Source organism: Protopterus annectens, chromosome 5.part0, assembly GCF_019279795.1.
Source record: "Protopterus annectens isolate FY-2018-M chromosome 5.part0, PAN1.0, whole genome shotgun sequence".
In the NCBI taxonomy this organism is placed as follows: Eukaryota; Metazoa; Chordata; order Ceratodontiformes; family Protopteridae; genus Protopterus; species Protopterus annectens.
This window is the reverse complement of record NC_056735.1, coordinates 1,245,939,006-1,245,958,588: the sequence shown is the minus strand read 5'-3', so window position 1 is coordinate 1,245,958,588 and position 19,583 is coordinate 1,245,939,006. Positions and strand designations below refer to the sequence as shown.

The 19,583-nt window shown below is 40.1% G+C and overlaps 1 protein-coding gene across 4 annotated transcripts in view; it reads left to right on the top strand.

Moving 5' to 3' along the window:
• BBX (BBX high mobility group box domain containing) overlaps positions 1–19,583 on the top strand; it is a 2,705,004-nt gene that overhangs the window by 2,365,045 nt on the left and 320,376 nt on the right. For all 4 annotated transcript variants that reach the window (XM_044071093.1, XM_044071095.1, XM_044071094.1 and 1 more), the window contains one exon: positions 16,850–17,038. In XM_044071093.1, the coding sequence (XP_043927028.1) occupies positions 16,850–17,038 (189 nt within the window). The remainder of the gene's footprint in view (positions 1–16,849; positions 17,039–19,583) is intronic.

Sequence of the window (19,583 nt, the reverse complement as noted above, 5' to 3'; positions counted from 1 at the left end):
GATACGCAGCTTGAGGTTACACATCTTACACATTCTTCAAACCCATTTACCAACAGGCAAAGCAGTGTTAAGAGCCGTAGGTTCTATGGCGGCCATGATAAATCTTCTCCCCATGGCATGCCTTCAACTAGCTGTTGAGTGGTCAGTGTTAGACCTCCCTTTGTCTTTCCCAGTGAGAATTCCAAAAGCTTGCAGGGACTCCCTTTGGTGGGGCATTCAGTCCATGGATCTCTTCAAGAAACGTTCTTTTCAACCTCCTTTATCCCAAACCACAGTGACCACGGATGCTTCTGTATTTGGATGGGGGGGGCATTGCTCGGGAAGGACAGTCCAAGGCATGTGGTCCCCTTCTGAGACCAATCTGTACATCAGTGTTTTAGATATGAGAGCGGTTCTTCTTGCGTTGCAGGCCCTCCATGCTCATCTTCCTCTGGGAACGGTTGGAGTTCAGATGGACAACATGTCAGTGGTTTGGTATATCAACAAACAGAGGGGAACCAGATCTTATCCCTTATCTCGAGAGGCCATGAGTGTGTGGGAATGGGCGATCTCCACTGGCAACGCACATCCTGGGATGGTCCAACATCTTAGTGGACAGGCTCAGCAGATCTATCCTGGTGCCTTATGAGTGGTCTCTGACTCCTTCAGTAGTGGAACAGCTCTTCCTAGAGTGGGGTCGTCCTTGCTGCAATCTCTTCGCATCTCCTTCCAACGTGAAATGCAGCAAGTTTTCCGCTCCGAACCCCCCCGCCTGGGAAAGCCCCCAGAGACGCCCTGATTCATGCTTGGCCTCCCGGGCTTCTTTATGCATATCCTCCTCTTCCCCTCATGTCGAAGTTTCTACAGAAAACTCGAAGGCTGAGTAGTACTATGATCCTCATCACCCCATTCTGGCCTCAATAGGTTTGGTTTCCCTTACTCAGGTCTCATCTAGTTGTTCTACCATGGCTTCTTCTAAACTTTGTAAAACCTTTCTCAAAGGTGCCTTTCCTCTCAGATCTCCAGTTAAGCATCCTATTCCTCCGTGGGACCTCACTTTGCTGCAGTCATTGATTTCTCCTCCCTTTGAGGCTGCGGCATCTGTGGATCTACAATTTTTGACCTGGAAAACTGTCTTCTTGGTTGCCATTACATCCGCTAGAAGGTTGTCAGAACTTCAAGCTCTTTCTATCAAAGTCCCTTACATGAGCTTTCTCAAGGATAGAGTGTCGCTATGCACCAACCCATCCTTCCTCCCCAAGGTAGCTTTGGAGGCCAATATTAATCAGATTACTAATTTACCAGTATTTTTTTTCCGAACTGCAAGAACAAAGGGGAATACAAATTACATTTGCTGGATGTACACAGGCAGTTGAGGGTTTTAGCTGCACAGGACTAAACCTTTCTGCAAGTCTGATCAGCTTTTTGTGTCCTATGCCAAGCCCTTCTTCCAGGATGAGTGAAGGCTCATTCGACCTGATCTATGGTTACGTCAGCAGCTTTTTGGTTTAGGGTCTCTTTGGATAAGATTTGTTCAGCTGCTACTTGGGCCTCATCTCACATCTTTATTTCTCATTATAAACTGGATTTGGTCTCTAGGAGTAGAGCATCCTTTGGTTCTGCAGTGCTCCGGAATATCCTTCCATGAGGGCCTCCCAAGAGTTGGGTAGCTGGGGACTCTGTCCTGCAGGTTGAAGAGCAAATGAAGTATACTACTTCAGATAAAGAAGTTATGTACTCACCATAACGTTCCATTTGAGTAGTTCTACTTCATTTGTCTTCAACAGTTTCCCCCCTAACCTTATCCTTTGGGATATGACTTGTACTTTGTACCGGACAGTTATTGCTGGGATCTTTGGTTCTGTCAGGGCTAAAGTTCATTTGTAATGTTTGTGTTGGAGGATAAGGTGGTGTTTGGTTGGGTATTTGTTACCTGTTGGGCAGCAAACTCGATCTGAAGGGAGAAGGGAGACGGGCATTATGGGTAAGGGGAGGAGCATGGAGCTCAGAGCCATAGCTGGAAAATGCGGCCGTGTCAGATCTGAGGACCCCACAAGTTGAAGACAAATGAAGTAGAACTACTCCGATGAAACGTTATGGTGAGTACATAACTTTTTTCCCTACTCACTCTGTCCTCTAATTCTATTATTTTTTGAAACAGCTCTTCCTAAGCAATTTCAGCATGCCTTTTCTTCATTTCACCCTCTGATTTTTGCAGCTTTATCACCTCATGTGAATATCTGTTTAAAGCTTCTTCCATTTTTTCCAGTCTTTCTTTGTTTGTGTTGATATACTCAGTCAGTGTTTCATTTATTTCAACCAGGTTTGGGTGCAGTTTTCTTATATCTTCATGTAGGTTGCTGGAAGTCATGTCTGGAGGTTGCATTGCTTTTTGATGAACAGCTGCAGAACTTCTCCAAGTCAGTGTTTCTTCTGTACTTTTTGTAGCTGATTTTTTTTTCCAGGTGCTCTGTATTTCTTTTTTCCTGGCATCCAGGTAGTACACTTAATAGCCTGTTACTGAAATCTACTTATAAACGCAAAAGTCTACTTGCCTTCTCTATTGAGTTTCTGTTGTCACACTGGAGAGTTAGAGTTATGCTGATGTTCTTCGTGTTTCACTGTTGCAGTCATTACATTTGGGTAATCTGCTGGCAGGTTGCCCTCAGTCGGCCTGATTAACAAAGTCTTGGGTCCTGCGTCAGTTGCTGTCCCTTCTTCCATGACGTCAGGGGCATAGAACATGCAGCCGACGCCATTTTCATCATTCTTTCTTGCCGCGTGGTACCCGAAGCAGAAGCAGTTCGCAAGTGCCGGTCGGCCGACTCCTGAAATTTTAATTTTCGAGTTTCAGAACCGAAGTCTTCAACCTAAAGCTAAGTACCCCGTTGGAGAAACTTTTTCTTGCTCCTTATCGATGTCAGTAAAACTTAATTGTATTACTTGTGGGAAGCAAATACCTCATAAGGATTTTCATTTGTACTGTATTCCTTGCCTAGGCCCTGATCACAACGTGCCTTGCTGTCGGTTTTGTGCTAAATTTAATCAACGCACTATTAAGTGTCGGTTTATTTTTGCATCAAAATATTTTGGCTCAAGATTTAACTATCCAGAAATGTAGTCAGTTAGCAATCCGACTACCGGAATACCTAAAAAATGCAAAGAAAAAGACAGAGACAGACCGTCTAGATCCAAAACCAACCAGGAAGCTTCTCCTAAGCCAGTCACAGGTTCGCTGGTACTCAGTGAGGCGCTTTTGCAGCCCCTGATACCCGCTACTTTTGATTTGCAGGACTCTACTGAGATCCATTTGGAGTTCGGTATACCGCAAGACACTTTAAGTATTGAACCCGCGGATGTCTCTACCTTAGATGGGTCTGGAGCCACTGAGCAGGCACCGGCTTCTGAGGGTGTTTTCAGGCCTAAAGATTTGTATATTAAACCGACGCCATCTTCAAAACTAAGGCCAAAATCAACTCGCTTGGGCCGTGTGCACAGGCCCCTATGCCTAAAAAACAAATTATCAAAATGGCTGAGGATTTAATTGCCTTGATCAAGGGTTCCCATTCCCCCTCCTGCTAAGAGGCCTAGGCAAGGCACTGACTATGAATCATCAGATCAGGTTTCTATTTCTTCTGATTCCTCTTCTGATCAGGAATTATCTATTCCACCTTATGAGGACTCTGATGCAGAAGATTCCATCCCTTCTGCTTCTCCTCCTGAGGATTTTTCTTTTGGAGAAACTTTGCATCCCCTAAGGGCACACTTTCACTGGGAGAGTCAAGATTTCTCAGAATCTAAAAAGAGGCTTAGGAATTACCTTCTTCTTCCTCAGCATAGACATTTTTGATGTTTTCTCAGAATCCAGCATGGCTCCTGATTCCCTGCCTCCGGCTCCTGGTAAGCTAGACAGATATTACAAGGTTCCTGACTCCCACAAATTCCTCTTTAAAAACCCCTACTGCTGACTCTGAGACCATTTCTCAGGGTCCCAAGGGCGTTAAGGCTTCTGTTGCTAAAAATTCTACCCCTTCTGATAGAGACTCCAGGGTGCTGGATAGATGGGGTAAGAACGTTTACACATCTCCAACCTTGGCAATCAGGGCTTTAAATTGTCAATTTCATATGCTTAAATATTAGCAGCATGTCATGGGCTTACTTAAACAGAAAATGATATTGATTTCTGACTGTGTGGAAAATAAAGAGTTGCAGGATTTATTGCATTCAGCTGAACAAGTTGGAAAGCATACTTTGCAATATGGTTTTTATTCCTTGGAGGCCTCTTGCAGGGCCGCTGTAAGTGGATCTGTGATGAGAAGGCATGCTTGGCTCAAGGAGCAAAATCTGCCTGATCATGTTAAAGCGAAATTGTTGGATGCTCCTTTACAACAGGACAATCTATTTGGTAATAAGGCAGAAGAAGTTTTGAAAAAGATGGAAGATAAAATCTAAATCTATGCAAACTGAAAAAGATTTCCTACAAGTGCAGCCACCCAGGTTCAGTAGGCACTGGCCTACTAAGAACTGGTCCTTTCCAGTACCCACCAGAGACGCTCAGGTCAAACCCAGACATTCCAAAGGCTCCAGGTTTCAGTCACAAGGAACTTATAGAACAAAGAGTTGGCTCCACCTCCAAATCTAGAAGTAACAAGGCACCTTCCTACGGTAAACAGTCTCAATGACTTTCCACTACAATCACCAAGCACTTATCTTTTGGCCACCCCTTTGGGGGGAAAACTGGCACTTCATGCACAAAACTGGCAACTAATTACCCAGGACAAGTGGGTTTTAAATGTAGTATCCCAGGGATACAGATTTCATTTCCACATGTTGCCAATCCCAAACGGATGGCTAGATCTGCCTCCAAATCGGTGGGCAGAGGCCCAGAAACAAGTTTTGTCCCTCATGAATATGGGGGCTATTCAACCAGTACCAGAAAAGGAAAAGGGACAAGGTTTTTATTCAAGACTTTTCCTGGTACCCAGAAAAGACAAATCATGGCATCCAATTCTAAATACACTTCTGGACATTCCAAAATTCAAGATGCTGACTCTACAACAGTTACTGCCTATGCTAGGCAAGGATGCCTGGTTGGTAACTCTAGACTTAAAAGAGGCTTACCTGCATATCCCAATCAGGGAATCTTGCAGAAGATACCTCCGCTTCAATGCAGGCTATTTGCATTTCCAGTTCTCTGCACTGCCCTTTGGCTTATCTACTGTGCCCAGGGTCTTCACAAAGTGTATGGCACCAGTAATTGCATTTTGCAGACAAAGAAACATTCAAATTTATCCTTACCTGGACGATTGCCTACTTCAGGCAGAAAACAAGGACACTCTTCTAAAACATCTGGCGTTTGTAAAAAGACTTCTAATTTGTCTAGAGTACACCATAAACGAAAAGAAATCACAACTGGTACCCTCTCAAATAATTACATTCCTGGGTGCACGCTTGAATACAACTGCCCAGATGCCTGCCTTACCCCAGAAAAACAAATTCAGTTGATAACTTACTTCAAACAGGTGGCCACAAAAACCCAGCTATCTGCAAGACAAATTCTGCAGGCCTTGGGATTCATGGCCTCCTGCATCCTAATAATTCCATATGAAAGTGGTACCTAAAAAGCTTATGGAGTCAACATTGTCACAGCCTGGAAACAATGATTCCTATCATTCCTTGCCTGCAGCTAGAGTTCCTGTGGTGGGCCGAGGCCTGCCACCAAAGCAAGGGACTGTCATTCACTCCACCCCCTGCCACCCAAACCCTGACTACAGACGCATCAGATTCTGCTTGGGGGGCGCATCTGGCAGGGAGATGCATTCAGGGCCAATGGAACCCAGATCAAATGCACCTACATATTAACCAGAAAGAAATGCTAGCTGTACAGAATGCTCTGACAGCCTTCAAGGACTATCTTCATCCAGGACAACTACTGATAAAGACAGACAACACCACAGTCATGTGGTACATAAACAAGCAGGGGGGTACACATTCCTACCCCCTTTGCAGACTAGCTATGGCATTGTAGAACATTGCCTTGACTTAACAGATACATCTACAAGCTCAATTCCTGCCAGGAAAGCAAAATACTCTGGCAGACGCACTAAGCAGAAATCTTATGGACCCACACGAATGGAAACTGGATCCACAAATCTTCAGCATGTTGACACACAAATGGGGGAGCCCAGACATAGATCTTTTTGCCTTACCCCAGAATTATCAGTTGGACAAATTCTGCACAAGAATTCATCACAAAAAAGCTTGGAAAGTGGATGCTCTGTCCTTAAGCTGGAAAAACCTATCAGTCTTTGCCTTTCCTCCTCTGCCTCTGCTCTCCAAGGTATTACTAAAAGTCAGACAGGAAAAACCAAAAATGATACTGATTGCTCCAGACTGGCCTCGCAAACACTGGTACCCGCTCCTACACAATATGTCGCACCTTCCTCCGCGGTACCTGCCTCTGGCACCTTACCTACTGTCTCAGCAGAACTATCAAATTCTGCACACACAGCTCCAAACTCTGAATCTTGCAGCATGGCTAATCAACTAATTTCACCAGTTACATCTCTCAGCAAACCTGTGATGGATGTCATTTTGGAGGCTAGAAGGCCTAGTACTAGAAAATCTCATGCGGACAAATGGAAAAGATTCTGTGCCTGGAACCAAGCACAAGGAATAAGGCCCAATATTCCTCAGATTCTGCAATATTTAACTGAGATGCTTCACAAGGGCCTATCTTTTTCTTCTATAAAAATCCATGCCTCAACCATTTCAACTCATTACAACACAGAGCCTCCCCTCTTTTCTTTCTCTGCTAAAGCAGTACCTCAGAGGGGGTCCACAAATTTAAGACCTCCCAGGAGAGCACCAGCTCATGCATGGGACCTCAGTTTTGTTTTGGAAAAACTCACTCTACCTCCTTTTGAGCCAGCTGTTACTGCAGATTTAAAATTTCTCTCCTGGAAAACAGCTGTTCTTTTAGCAGTTACTTCAGCTAGACGGATTTCAGAATTACAGGCTCTTATGGCAGTGGAGCCTTTCATTATTTTTCATCCGGACAGGGTGGCTCTCAGGACCAATCCATCTTTCATGCCTAAGGTGGTATCCAGTGTGGCTCTTAATCAGACCATTCATCTGCCAACTTTCTTTCCTAATCCACAGAACAAGGGTGAGCGGATTCTGCATTCATTGGATGTGCACAGACAACTTAGATTCTACCTAAACAGGACAAAACCTCTAAGAAAATCTGAGCAGCTATTGGTGGCTTTTGCTACAGGGGCAGTGGGAAAACCTATTTCAAAGCAGACTATTTCTAAATGGATAAGCCATTGTATTCGTTTCTGCAATGTGCACCATGATAAACCTATCCCCAAGGGGAACAGATCTCATTCCACCAGGGCTGCATCTACTTCTGCAGCCTTTCTCAGAGGGCTTCCTACCAGAGACATTCTAGAAGCTGCTACTTGGAGCTTAGTTCATACGTTCACCAAATATTACCATTTATCTCTCTTCTCTAAATCCAGAGCTGGCTTTGCCACTGCTGTCCTGCAGGGCCTTATAGCTGCTCCCAATTCTATATAAATCTATCCTCCCAACCATAGCTTTGGGAATCTACCCAAATGTAATGACTGCAGCAGTGAAACACGAAGAACATAGTACAGTTGTGTATACTTACCATAAATGTAGATGTTCGAGTGTATTCACTGTTGCAGTCCTGGTTACCCACCCTCCAGCCCCCTGTGTTTTCTCTTACTATACCTCTTCTTTCTTTTAATATGCTTAAAAGCCTTTGTGGTGTATTTGCTTTTGATTGGAGGTATATTGCTTGTGTTCCAAATTATTTATATGTGTGTATATATATATATATATATATATATATATATATATATATATATATATATATATATATATATATATATATATATATATATATATACACATATATATATATATATATATATATATATATACATATGTATGTATATATATATATATATATATATATATATATATATATATATATATATGTACACACACACACACATGTATATATATATATATATATATATATATATATATATATATATATATATATATATTGCTCCCCATTGGAGGGCACCTGACATCTGGGGCAAGAAAAACTGATGAAAATGGCGTTGGCTGCATGTTTTATACCCCTGACGACCTGACGTCATGGAAGAAGGAACAGCAACCAACGCAAGACCCAAGACTTTGTTAATCAGGCCGACTGAGGGTAACCTGCTAGCAGATTACCCAAATGTAATGACTGCAACAGTGAATACACTCAAACACCTACATTTATGGTAAGTGTACACAACTGTACTTTACTCAATGTGCAGCCAACTTTGAACTTCGTGTGGCGTCCGCTTTCATTAAAAAAGGATGATGCTCATCTAATTCTATAAACACAACCCTACATTTGTTTCAATAAAAATCTTTGTGACTATAATTGGAATAAGTTCAGCTTAATGGGTTATCAATGAAATGTAACAGTCCCATGATTCACTAGTGTCTCATTTGCTTGCTGATAGAAGATTAGAAGTCTGTAAGGTTCTGTTCCACATCAGGTTCTTATATAAATTTTTTCCAGTACTGACCCTGTAGTGCAGCTTAAAAGGTGCTGTACTTATGAGTGTGCCATCCTTTGGATGAGACATTAAACCAAGGTGCCATCTGCCTGAGTTGATGGTCGCTCAAGTTGATGTAGAAGCTTCCATTGCACTTTTTTTGTCTCCAGTACCTGCCACCCATCAGCATCTGTGTTCTTTGTGTCCAGCATTTCCCTCATTGGACAAGGGCTGTCTCTAGACCATTTAGCCCCTCAGGGGAATGCTGATCATGTGGCCATCATCCATCAAGTGTGTGTTTTTTTTTTAATCCACCATGCATGCCTACTGCATCTGACAGGAAGGCATGCAGTCACCTCACGGTGTAATCTTATGCACCTTCATATGCAGCTCAACCAAAGCTCTGCACCTACTTGCAGATAGCATTACCCAGGCCTCCACCTATGGTTCAACCATGGGAGAATGCCTGGGCAAGCACCCTTACCCCAATCCTTCCCCCAAGGATAGGTCAGCTGACAAACAGATTGCTAAGTCACACACTCCCGTGCCTGGCTTCAGCATTATCCAGCTGCTAATTAAGCTCCGATTGTTTGTGTGGCAGTCATGGCTCCATCCCTTTGTGTCTCTGAGTTTGGCAGATTCCATTGTAGTTATTAAAAACAGTAGGAATATTCCTAATGCCCTGGCCAAATTTCCCTTTATTGGTACAAATAACACCTCAGAGTTCCCCATAAAAATGGGCCACAAGTATAGTGGGACTTACCTTGTTCTCAAACCATAAATTAAAGTAAAAGGGTGTTGCATCTCTACCCTCCTTTGAAGATTCCTTTTATTCTGTAGAATTTGGACGTCATGGTTGACAGGCATGCCTTTCCACCATTTGTGGCTTTCCGCCATTTGAGGCTTGCTAGCTTGGCAGCACTGAAATTGGTTTTCTGGAATACTTTTTTTGGTAGCCATCGGAGTCATAGGATCTCAGAGCATCTGCGGGGAATCCATATTTTATCTTTCACAAGGATATGATGCCCCTCAGATTGAACTTTTATTTCCTTCCAGATGTGGTTTCAAAGACGTCCCTAAGCTAGTATGAGATTCGTCTTGTATTTTTTTAATTAATTGATTGGTTTAATAAGTTATTGTAATCACATGGTTTTCTTAGCAGGAATGAAAACCTTGTGAGAGATGGCCAGTCGCACTGTTTGTGCACCTGCAGCATAGATATTACCTGAAATAGGTGCATGACTTAAGGAAATACAGTATAAAGTGAACTCACGCCAATGTAGAAATAATAAAACTTAAATCCAACAAACAACAAAGCTTTCGTGTTTGACCCTTCTCCAGTACAATTCAAAAATTAATTCATCCTTACATTTAAATAATATATGAACCAGCCCACCAATAACATTCAACTACCAATCAATCAATTAAAAACTTAGTAAAAAGCAGAGGATGAATTAATTGTTGAATTAAAGTTTTATTCTTTCTCCCTTCTTGGTGCGAGTTTGCTTTATAGTTTTTTCCATTTACTTTGCACGGAGTTTATCACTATCAGTCTATTTTTTGTTTTTATTGTGCATCTCTTATGGACTGTTAGTGGGCATTGTCGATTGAATCTCTTATGATACAGCCCAGGATGGAAGTTTCTACTGCCTGTACGTGTACATTGCCTATACCCGTGGCCTGTTCTTCACAGGATCTGTTAGTAATTTGCACTAATCCATTACTATCCTGCCCAAGTGAATTTTCTCACTAATATGGGAGCCGTTGCCCAAACTAATGAAAGCTTTTATTCAAGTGTTCAAAAAAAAGGAAGTACCTTGCCAACAAATTGGTACGGCAACAGAATAATGTCCAACAAAGCACAAGAAGCTGTACCAAAACCACGGGATGATTTTCTATTCACTGTTTTCGCTCATGCAAATTAGAAAAAATGGGGGGATATTTAGACAACTTATACTTCAGTATTTCTTGCTTCATATTGAGCTTTATTTCTAGAGTATCCCTTCCTTTGAAAATCATTAGCCATCTGATCTAACTGTTCTTCTAAAACATCGTTCTGTGTATTTAACTTACTGACTTGCCATTTGATTTACATGATGTTATTAAACATATAGTTAGGATGCATACTATCCTTAGCCAAGTAGGTGCATTTTTTTAACTGCAAAAACAGAATAATGATAATTCTACAGGTGGAATAAAAGGCAGAGTGTAGGTACGTTTTAACATATGATCAGAGCACAAACGTAATTAAGGGTGGTGGTAGAAAATATTGGCCACTTTTATCACAAGTTCCAGAACTACAGGATGTTTATTTAGAGAATCCTTCATTTACATATAGGTGGTGTGCCTTTCTTAAAAATAGGCTATGTTATAAAGAACAAAAGAAACCTAGCCAGCAGTGTTTAAAAAAATCAGGAACTTTTAAATGTTATCAGTGCTCATATTATAAATATATTTTTACTGACACGCATTTTATTGATCCAGTGAGGAATACTAGATTTCAAATTCAAGCTTTTGGAGATTTAGTATACATGGCAAGGTGTGTAAAATGTCATTCATTCTGTATTGGTAAAACGAACAAGCAATTCAAGAACCGTATTTGTAGTCATATATCAGGAATAAAGAGAAAAATTACAAAAAATTCTTTGTATAAACATATATTAGAAACTGATGAAACACAGTTTTAAATTTTGTATTTTAGAAAATATTTGCAATTCCCTAAGGGGGGTGATATACTGAATGTCACAGAAAGATGTGAAAATAAATGGATTTTATATTTTAGGGCATTATCCCCACCTGGTTTAAATGAAGTTTATTCTTTAAAACCTGATCTTGGGTTTTTACATACTTGTATTAAGTGAACTTTTATGTGTATATAAAGTTTTTTATACATATATACTCAAAAAAGTTTTTTGTATATGTATATTTAAAGTTTCTTATATCTGTTTAAAGCTTATAGGATGCATAACTTTATGCATGTATTGCTTTAAATTGTTTATTGAAACCTAAATTGATGCTTAAATCAGGGTTATATAAAGCCTTTAATTTTAGTCTTAGATGATGCCCGAAGAAGCAGAATTCTCTGTGAAAGTATTCTGTGTGATATTTGTACTAGCGTCAATAAACTTAATACAGTGAATAGAAAATTGCCTTGTGATTTTGGTACAGCTTCTTGTACTTTGTTGTTCATTCAAGTGTTAGCAGATTAGAGAGAAAAGTTTAAGCATTTAAAAAACTCCAATGGCAACAGCTGAGCTTTAATGCTTATTTGGAGCTTAACATTGTACCTTGTGGGTTAAGGATTCTCAAAATGTCCACTTATGCTAACACGTATCCAGAGTTATTTATAAATGGCAGGAGTTAAATCTTAAGCGTAGTGCAGAGTACGTGATCCTAATGAACCAGTTTTTCAATAAGATAGAAACGAAGCTCCAAGAGGAAATAATTAAACTTGAAAATGAAATCATTGCTTTACTAGCTTTTAAGGACAGTGTATTAATATATCAAGCTATGTTGGATTGTTGGCGCAATCTTGATGTTAGGTTACATCTTACTAAGAAATGTAAGCTATTAAGGGATCTAAAGGATTTCAAATGCAGACACATTTTTTCATGGCCTATAGAGCAGAAGACCAAAAATAAAATAGTTAAGGGGCCTATGTATTCTCTAGATGAAATAACAAGCTAATACACAACTTCCCATTCATACTTAGCAGAGTGAGCAACGAACTGACCAATTAGCCCAACAACAGGAACCCTCTGTATTGCCGCAAACTGAATAGATGCAGTTGGATGAACCTTCTGCCCGTCAAATGACATCAGTGAATGTATATGAGTTTTTTTGGACTCCACCCACCCAGATAAGACCAGTTTTACCAGAGAAAAAGTAGAGATGCATCAAAGGAACATGTCACGAGGATGGTCTCTAGGGCAGAAGGATGGGAATGCATCAGAGAGGAAGCACAACAGCCAGTTACCTACGAACAAGCAAAACTGCCCGGCTGATAAAACAGCTTGATAAAGGCAATATCATTAATATGTCTAATTTTGAACTTAGACCATGGGACATTTCTGTCTTAAATAAAGGTCTGCAATGCATACCAGCGAATTTGGACAGTGTAGTAGAGGCAATAACGGATTTGAAATTATTCATGAGAGTTATTAACTTGAAAATACTTTTTAATGATTTTGGTGATTCAAATGGTAAAGGCTGTAAGAAGTCTAGTACTTTTATACCCAACAGTCTTCCAATAGTTTCAGTGTTTGAAAAACTTGTGTGAGAGAGAATTGAGATCTGTTTATGCCAAGAAAGTAAAGAATAAGTATTATAATTTGATGATTAATGAACATAAAGCACTTAAGGAATTGCAGGCTAATCCCAATATTGTCATTTTAAAAAGCTGACAAAGGAGGGGCTATTGTAATTATGAATTTAAATGATTATACTGCAAGAATGAATGATTTCCTCTCTGATAACTGTACTTTTCTAAGATTAGATATGTCTGATAGTAAAAAAAAAATGTTACTAGAGTAAACAGTCATTTACGATTTACAGATTAGTGGGGATGTAGCAGTAGATTTGTTTCATTATTTTACAGTACCTTGTCCTATTATTCTTATCTTATACGGGTTACCAAAAATTCATAAAACATTTCCTATACCCTCCAATGAGACCAGTAGTCTCCGGTAGAGGCTGGGTGGCAGAGCCCATTTCTCTATACCTTACCTTCAGTCTATACTAGGGGGTTATATGCATAAAGTGATGAGTTATATCAAATATACTGGAGATTTCTTAGTGAAGTTCTATGAATGGTGTGATGCATATGTTGGAAATTATTTTCTGTTAGTAACCCTGGACATTAATTCACTCTTTACCATCATCCCCAATGGTTATGTGGTAGAGGCGATTAGAGGTTTCCTACTCCAAGATACTGAAATGGACAATAGACAAATTGAAAACCTCTGGCTATTGCTTGATACTGTGCTTAGTAATAATTTATTAATTTTTAATCAGTTGTATTACCAGAAATCAGATGTGGCTATGGGGACGTCTATAGGCAATTGTTATGCTAATCTAGTACTTAAACAATGGGAGAAGGATGTGCTGTTTAATGATGCTAGGGAATACAGAAATAAGGTTCCCTTAATATGTTCTATTTGTTGATGTATTTTTGATTTAGGAAGTTAGTGAACATCATCTAAACTGCTTTATTAATTATTTAAATGAGTCTACCGATTTTTTTGAAGCTTAAATTGACATTTTCACGTGATACAATAGAGGAGTTTTTACATGTAAAAATATGTAAGGATGTTAATGGATTAAGTATGTGTATAAAAAGAAAGTACATACTAATCAGTATACACACAAAACCAGTATGCATGTACCCCGCATCTTTAAGGGAATAGTTAAAAGTCAAATGCTTAGGGTAAGTAGATTGAATACTGGTGATTTAAAATGTAGAGAGTAAATGCTAGAACTTGCCCAGGAATATAAAGACAGGGGTTATCAAGAATAGATGGCTATGGTTAGTGAAATAATGAATACACTAAAGGAAAGAGGATATTTAGTAAAAAGGAATTAGGTTTAAGCGTTATTACGGAAAGTGCTATCTCAAAGAACAAAATAAGATATGTCACTACTTTTAATAGTAGGACTGTAGAAGTTAGAAATGTACTAAGTAAATATTGGCACATCTTAAAGGCTATACCTAGTCATGAGTGTATGATCTGGGATAGACCTAGATTTGCTTATAAGAATTGCAAAGATTTGAAGCTAATGTTATGTTATAAGGAAATCCATGACCATAAACAGGTGTTAAATGTGAGATATGGCACGTTTCCCTGTTACAATTGTAGCTGTTGCAAACATATTTTTATGAATGGAAATACTTTTACACATCCATTAACATTTAAGAAGTATATATTTTGATATCTTGCTACTTGCAGTACTATTAATATAGTGCATTAGGCAATTTGCGTAAATGTACTGCATTTTATTTTGGAAAATGCAGTCGAAAGTTAAAGTACCGTATAATCGAACATCGATCTGAGATTCATAGAAATATCCCCACAAATGCATTAACAAGACATATACTTGAATATGACATGAGTTTAAATTTAGAGTTATTGATGTAGTAAATAGATGTTGTAGAGGAGGTAATATTAATAATATACTTGATGTAAAAGAATATGAATGGATAATAAGGCTACATGCAGATAGTTATGTTATTGGTGGGTTGTGTCATATGTTTAAGTGTAAAGATGAATTCATTGTTGAATTGCACTGAAGAAGGGTCAAAACTGAAAGCTTTGTTTATTGGATTAAAGTTTTATTCTTTCTACGTTCTTGCCGTGAGTTCACTTTATAGTTTTTTTGGTTTTCTTTGCACTGTGTTTATCACTGTCAGTCTATTTTTTTGTTTTTAAGGAAAAACAGATAAGTATTAGTCTAATTAGCACACAGAAGAGATTGACTTGATATTGCCAAGCAGGTTCTTTCAAAATGGATTGTTGGCTACATTATTTTTTCAATCAGGACATGAATCACCCATTGACAAATGCCATAATAAGATGAGTGCCTGGCTTCCTTTCTTAAATTGCAGACATTTTGTTTTGCTGCAGTCACTTGGTCTGGCACCCTAATCGAGTATTATTGTCTGGGCCATAACATTTTTGAAGTACTACTCTAAGGCTAAGCTGTTTGAGATCTGTGCTTGTGCAGTTTTCCAACCTCTTCCTTTGAGGTGGGTAAAGCTTTGCATCCAACTCAACCAAGGACTTTTCAAAGAGGGTGTTCTAATTTAGATGAAACACATGGATGGACTTACCAGATGACCAGCAAGTGGATCTTTCCTAATTGTTCTGTTTAATCTCTCTCCAACCCCCTGTAGAGGAGTATTTATTTTGCAGACCCTCTACTTTTGGAGTTCCCTGTACCTCCAGCAAGTGTTTGCTGTTACAGTACATGTTTAATAATGTACTATCAGATCTGCATTATTTCTTTATTTTCATGAAAGTGCAAACTACTGGGCTCCATTACTGTGCACACTTAATTAACTGGCGTGTTGTATTGTGATGTGTATTGGTGTGTAACAGTATACCAGAGTAATGGGATTTTACAGAAAAAAATGTTTTCAGTGCTGGAGAAGTCTTAACTCAGCCATAAAGGAAAGTTGGTCTTGTACAACAACCTAAAAAAATATTAAGCATTTTCCTCCCTTAAGATGATGCTGGAGTTGTGGTCTGTCCTTCATCTGTGTTTTTCCTGAGGTAGAAACCAGAGAGAAGTGTATCCTTTATTTTTTTAATTTACTCTGAATTATGCTGTTATCTCCACAGAGTGCATGGTATGACAAAGAAGTAGGATAGTTGTTCATCCCATTTGCTCCTGGTAAGGATAGTGCACTTGCCAACATATTGCCATCCATCTGGCTTTTAGGCTGTATTTTCTTTTTATCTTCAGTCTTCTAAGCTTCATTTTGAAAATGTTATCAAGTGTTATTCTGGTAGGGTTTGGCTGGTTCTAATGCTTGTTGTAAAGTGTCCTTGACAGGCATTACAGTATGGGTTACTTGACTTTTAGTTTATACCTTCCTTTCTCTAAGCAGGATAGATCCTAACTCAAGGTATATTGCTTCATTTAGCACATCTGTGGTTGAAAATTTCATCCTCCTGGTTTTCTTCAACTGACTCATCTGCTTTCTTGGGATATGTTGATGCCTCTTTCACCCAGCTGTTGTTCCACTGCAGGATCCTATCAAACAAAATATGCAGCATGCAGTATTCAACTTTGAAAGGGCTTCCTCCAGTGGATGTCTTTTACTAGCCCTTTCTCTCTCCCTTGTGGTGGGAGCATCATTCAGCTTTGTGTGTGTGTGTGTGTGTGTGTGTGTGTGTGTGTGTGTGTGTGTGTGTGTGTGTGTGTGTCAGAAGTTCCAGGTGAGAATATTGCATTTTTTCAAGTTTTTTGTTTGTTAGTTTGCCATATGATTTTCACATTTTTGATGAGGGTTGAGAAATGGTCATTTTTAAGATGAGCTTGAGTACTAGGACACCCTTTTCTGTAACAAAGGTAGTGTGTGAACCTTTTAGTTTTCTTCTTGATCTCAAGCTTCCTCTAGAAAGAGAACCCAAGAGTGATACCACTGCAGAAAGTCATCTCAGAGATCGTCTGACATTGTGAGTACTCCAGTATATTTTATGTTTGTGTAGACTGACCGATGTGATAGTCCACCTGTATTTCATATTTGGTACATTTATTATATGTATTCCTTTTTCTTAAAGCCATAGTTACACACGACACAAATTGTGAGCATGTGCAGAGATACAGCATCAGTTTATCTTCTGGCATCATAGATCCCGTGCAGTCATTCACACAAGAGCCCTTAGTTGGCAGTCAGAAGAGAAAAGCACGGAAGACTAAGATCACACATCTGGTACGAACAGCAGATGGCCGGGTGTCTCCAGCAGAAGGTACGATCTATTTTAAAAGTTGTATGCCATGCATCGCAACATCTTGTGGCGTTTGTCATATCATTTTTAAGAAAATATTTTTAGATTTCTCTTTCAGAAGTCTTTTGTCAGACTGTCCCTTAGAGTAAGAACTTGGGGAGTATTTAGCAGAAGGTATGTAGTTTCTTGTTCTTGCAGTTCAGCTACACATGGGTCCCACTTTTTCAGAAACTGGTAATGAATATTTGTATTATTTCATAGTACATTTACACTGCCTTCCTTTTTGTCTACTCTGGAAGTTTAAATGCTAACAAAAAAAGCAAATTACTGAAGGTAATTTACATTTGTGGTGCTCTAATGTTCACACAACATTGAGGCCTGCATCCTTTGTCAGTCTTTCACTCTAGTGTCATAAGGTCATGACTGGAAGGCATAATAAACAAAAGTACAAAGTCTTGTAGTCCTTTGTCCCTAGGTAAGACTGCTGCAGCTTCTAAGTCAAACTACAATGAAAAGAGGCATGGCATAATTTCAGGCCCTGCTTGGAGTCATTGCAGTTTTTCTTTTTCGGGTGATCATTATTGCAGAAATTCATTATTTACTTGGAGGTTAACTATAAGTGAACATCAGTGTCTCTCACCCCACCTTTTTAGCAAATTCCTAGGAGTATGAAAATGCATGGCTGTTAGGGAGAGCTGTTCGCAATATATGCATATATTTTTGTGTGTGTACGTGTATGTATGTGTTTGTGGATGTTACTAAGATCGTTTCAGAATGTCAGCTTTCAAAAGATTGAGACCAATTTGTCAACAGATAGAGAAGTTATATATACCAAGTCAGAATCGCACTACAGTGGGGAAAAGGGCAAAGTCCCCTATCCCCACTGTGTATGATCACAGTAAAAAATAGTCTTGCTGCACTACTCTGCAGTCGATGTTTCAGACCGTCAGCAATTTTGTCTCGATATTTTGATAGTCACCATCTGTCCTGTAAAGTAGATCCATATATTTATGTGTATAGATACACGTGTGTGTGTGTGTGTGTGTGTGTGTGTGTGTGTGTGTGTGTATATGGGTTTACTTTACATGGCCTAACAGCCATAACAGTGACACTCAAATATCTGAAATCCACAACACCGACTCCCATTTAACTGACACATGGTTAAAGCACAAGAGGAATAGCTTTATGTACTGTAAACATAAATCTTGCCACTCCCAATTTCCACATTCAGGGCACCGCAGAAATAATAATTTATAACCGTCAACCTGGACTGCAAAATTATGACGTGCAAACAACAAAATTAAAGCAAACTTCTTAGGTTTCTCACTCCATTGTTAACTATGTAGATGCAAAATCACCAATATGCTGAAACTGCTAATTGAAGATCTGAAGTAGTTTACTTCATTTGTCTTCAACCTGTGGGAATTCGGATCCGTATCGGATCCGAGCTAACAAATATTACTAGCATCAGCTTCGAGCTCCAGACTCCTCCCCTTACCCATAATACACCTCCACTGCCTTCCATCCCCAGATTGCATTTGCTGCGATTTGTTATACTTCGTGTCTTCAGAGCTCCAGCTAGCAGTGGGTAATTTCAAAACTTTCTTTTTTTTTCGCCGCTCTAGGTTAGTTTAGGTACCCCTTCTCCCATCCCATCGCTTTGGCATCGAGTGTTGGTTTATTTAGTTAGATAGAGTAGTTTGTTCTGTGGTGCCCCATCCCCCCTTTAGTGGTTGTCTATAGACTAGAGTGGGTGCGTGTGTGTGTGTGTTATAGAGTTGAGAAAGTGTTTGCCTGTTTTTTTCTTAAGGCTTCTTTCTTTCTCACATGATGGCTGAAAAGCTTGTGTTCAAGCACTGCACAGAGTGTGGCCATAAGCTCTCCCCAGTGGATGGCCACACTCTGTGTGTGTTGTGCCTAGGTGTGGCCCACCTTAGTGTGGATTGCTCCATTTGTGCAGTGTTCAACCCCCGAGCTTTAAAAGATAGGAAGGCAAAGTTGGCCCTCAAAGGTCTTCTTCCTTCTATTGATCCTCCTTCCTCGTCTTCGGCTTCAGCAGAGGAGAGGTAGAGAACGGGAGAGAGAGTCGATGAAGGAAGAAGTCCCTGGACCTCGCTTCTCTGAGCAAGTCAGCACAGGTCTATGACTCCCCTCGGCTCCAGTCTCTGAGGTTTTCCCTGGAGCTGGAGGAGGCATGTTCAGTCTCCCGGGCCTCGGTTCCCCGACCCGCCAGGTTGGAGTCCGTGGCCTCATCACGATCAACCCGCTCCTTAATGGATATGGATAAAATGATGAGGCACTTTATCCGTACACAGATCCAGATGGGGGTCTTGCCTGCCCTCCCTCACTCTGGAGGGGGGAGTTCTCTTCCTTTTTTTTCAACCCATTTCTCCTTCCCCGATCTGACCTTTGGCTTCGGAGTACTCTGATCCGAGGTTGGCCTCGGTTAGGGGGTCGGCACCGATGGTACTTGTTTCCTCGATGCCAACAGCTGCCTGGAGCGTCTCTGATCCAACAGGTTTGGATCCGAGCCACTCTCGGAGCCGGAGCTTGGGTGTTGGATCCA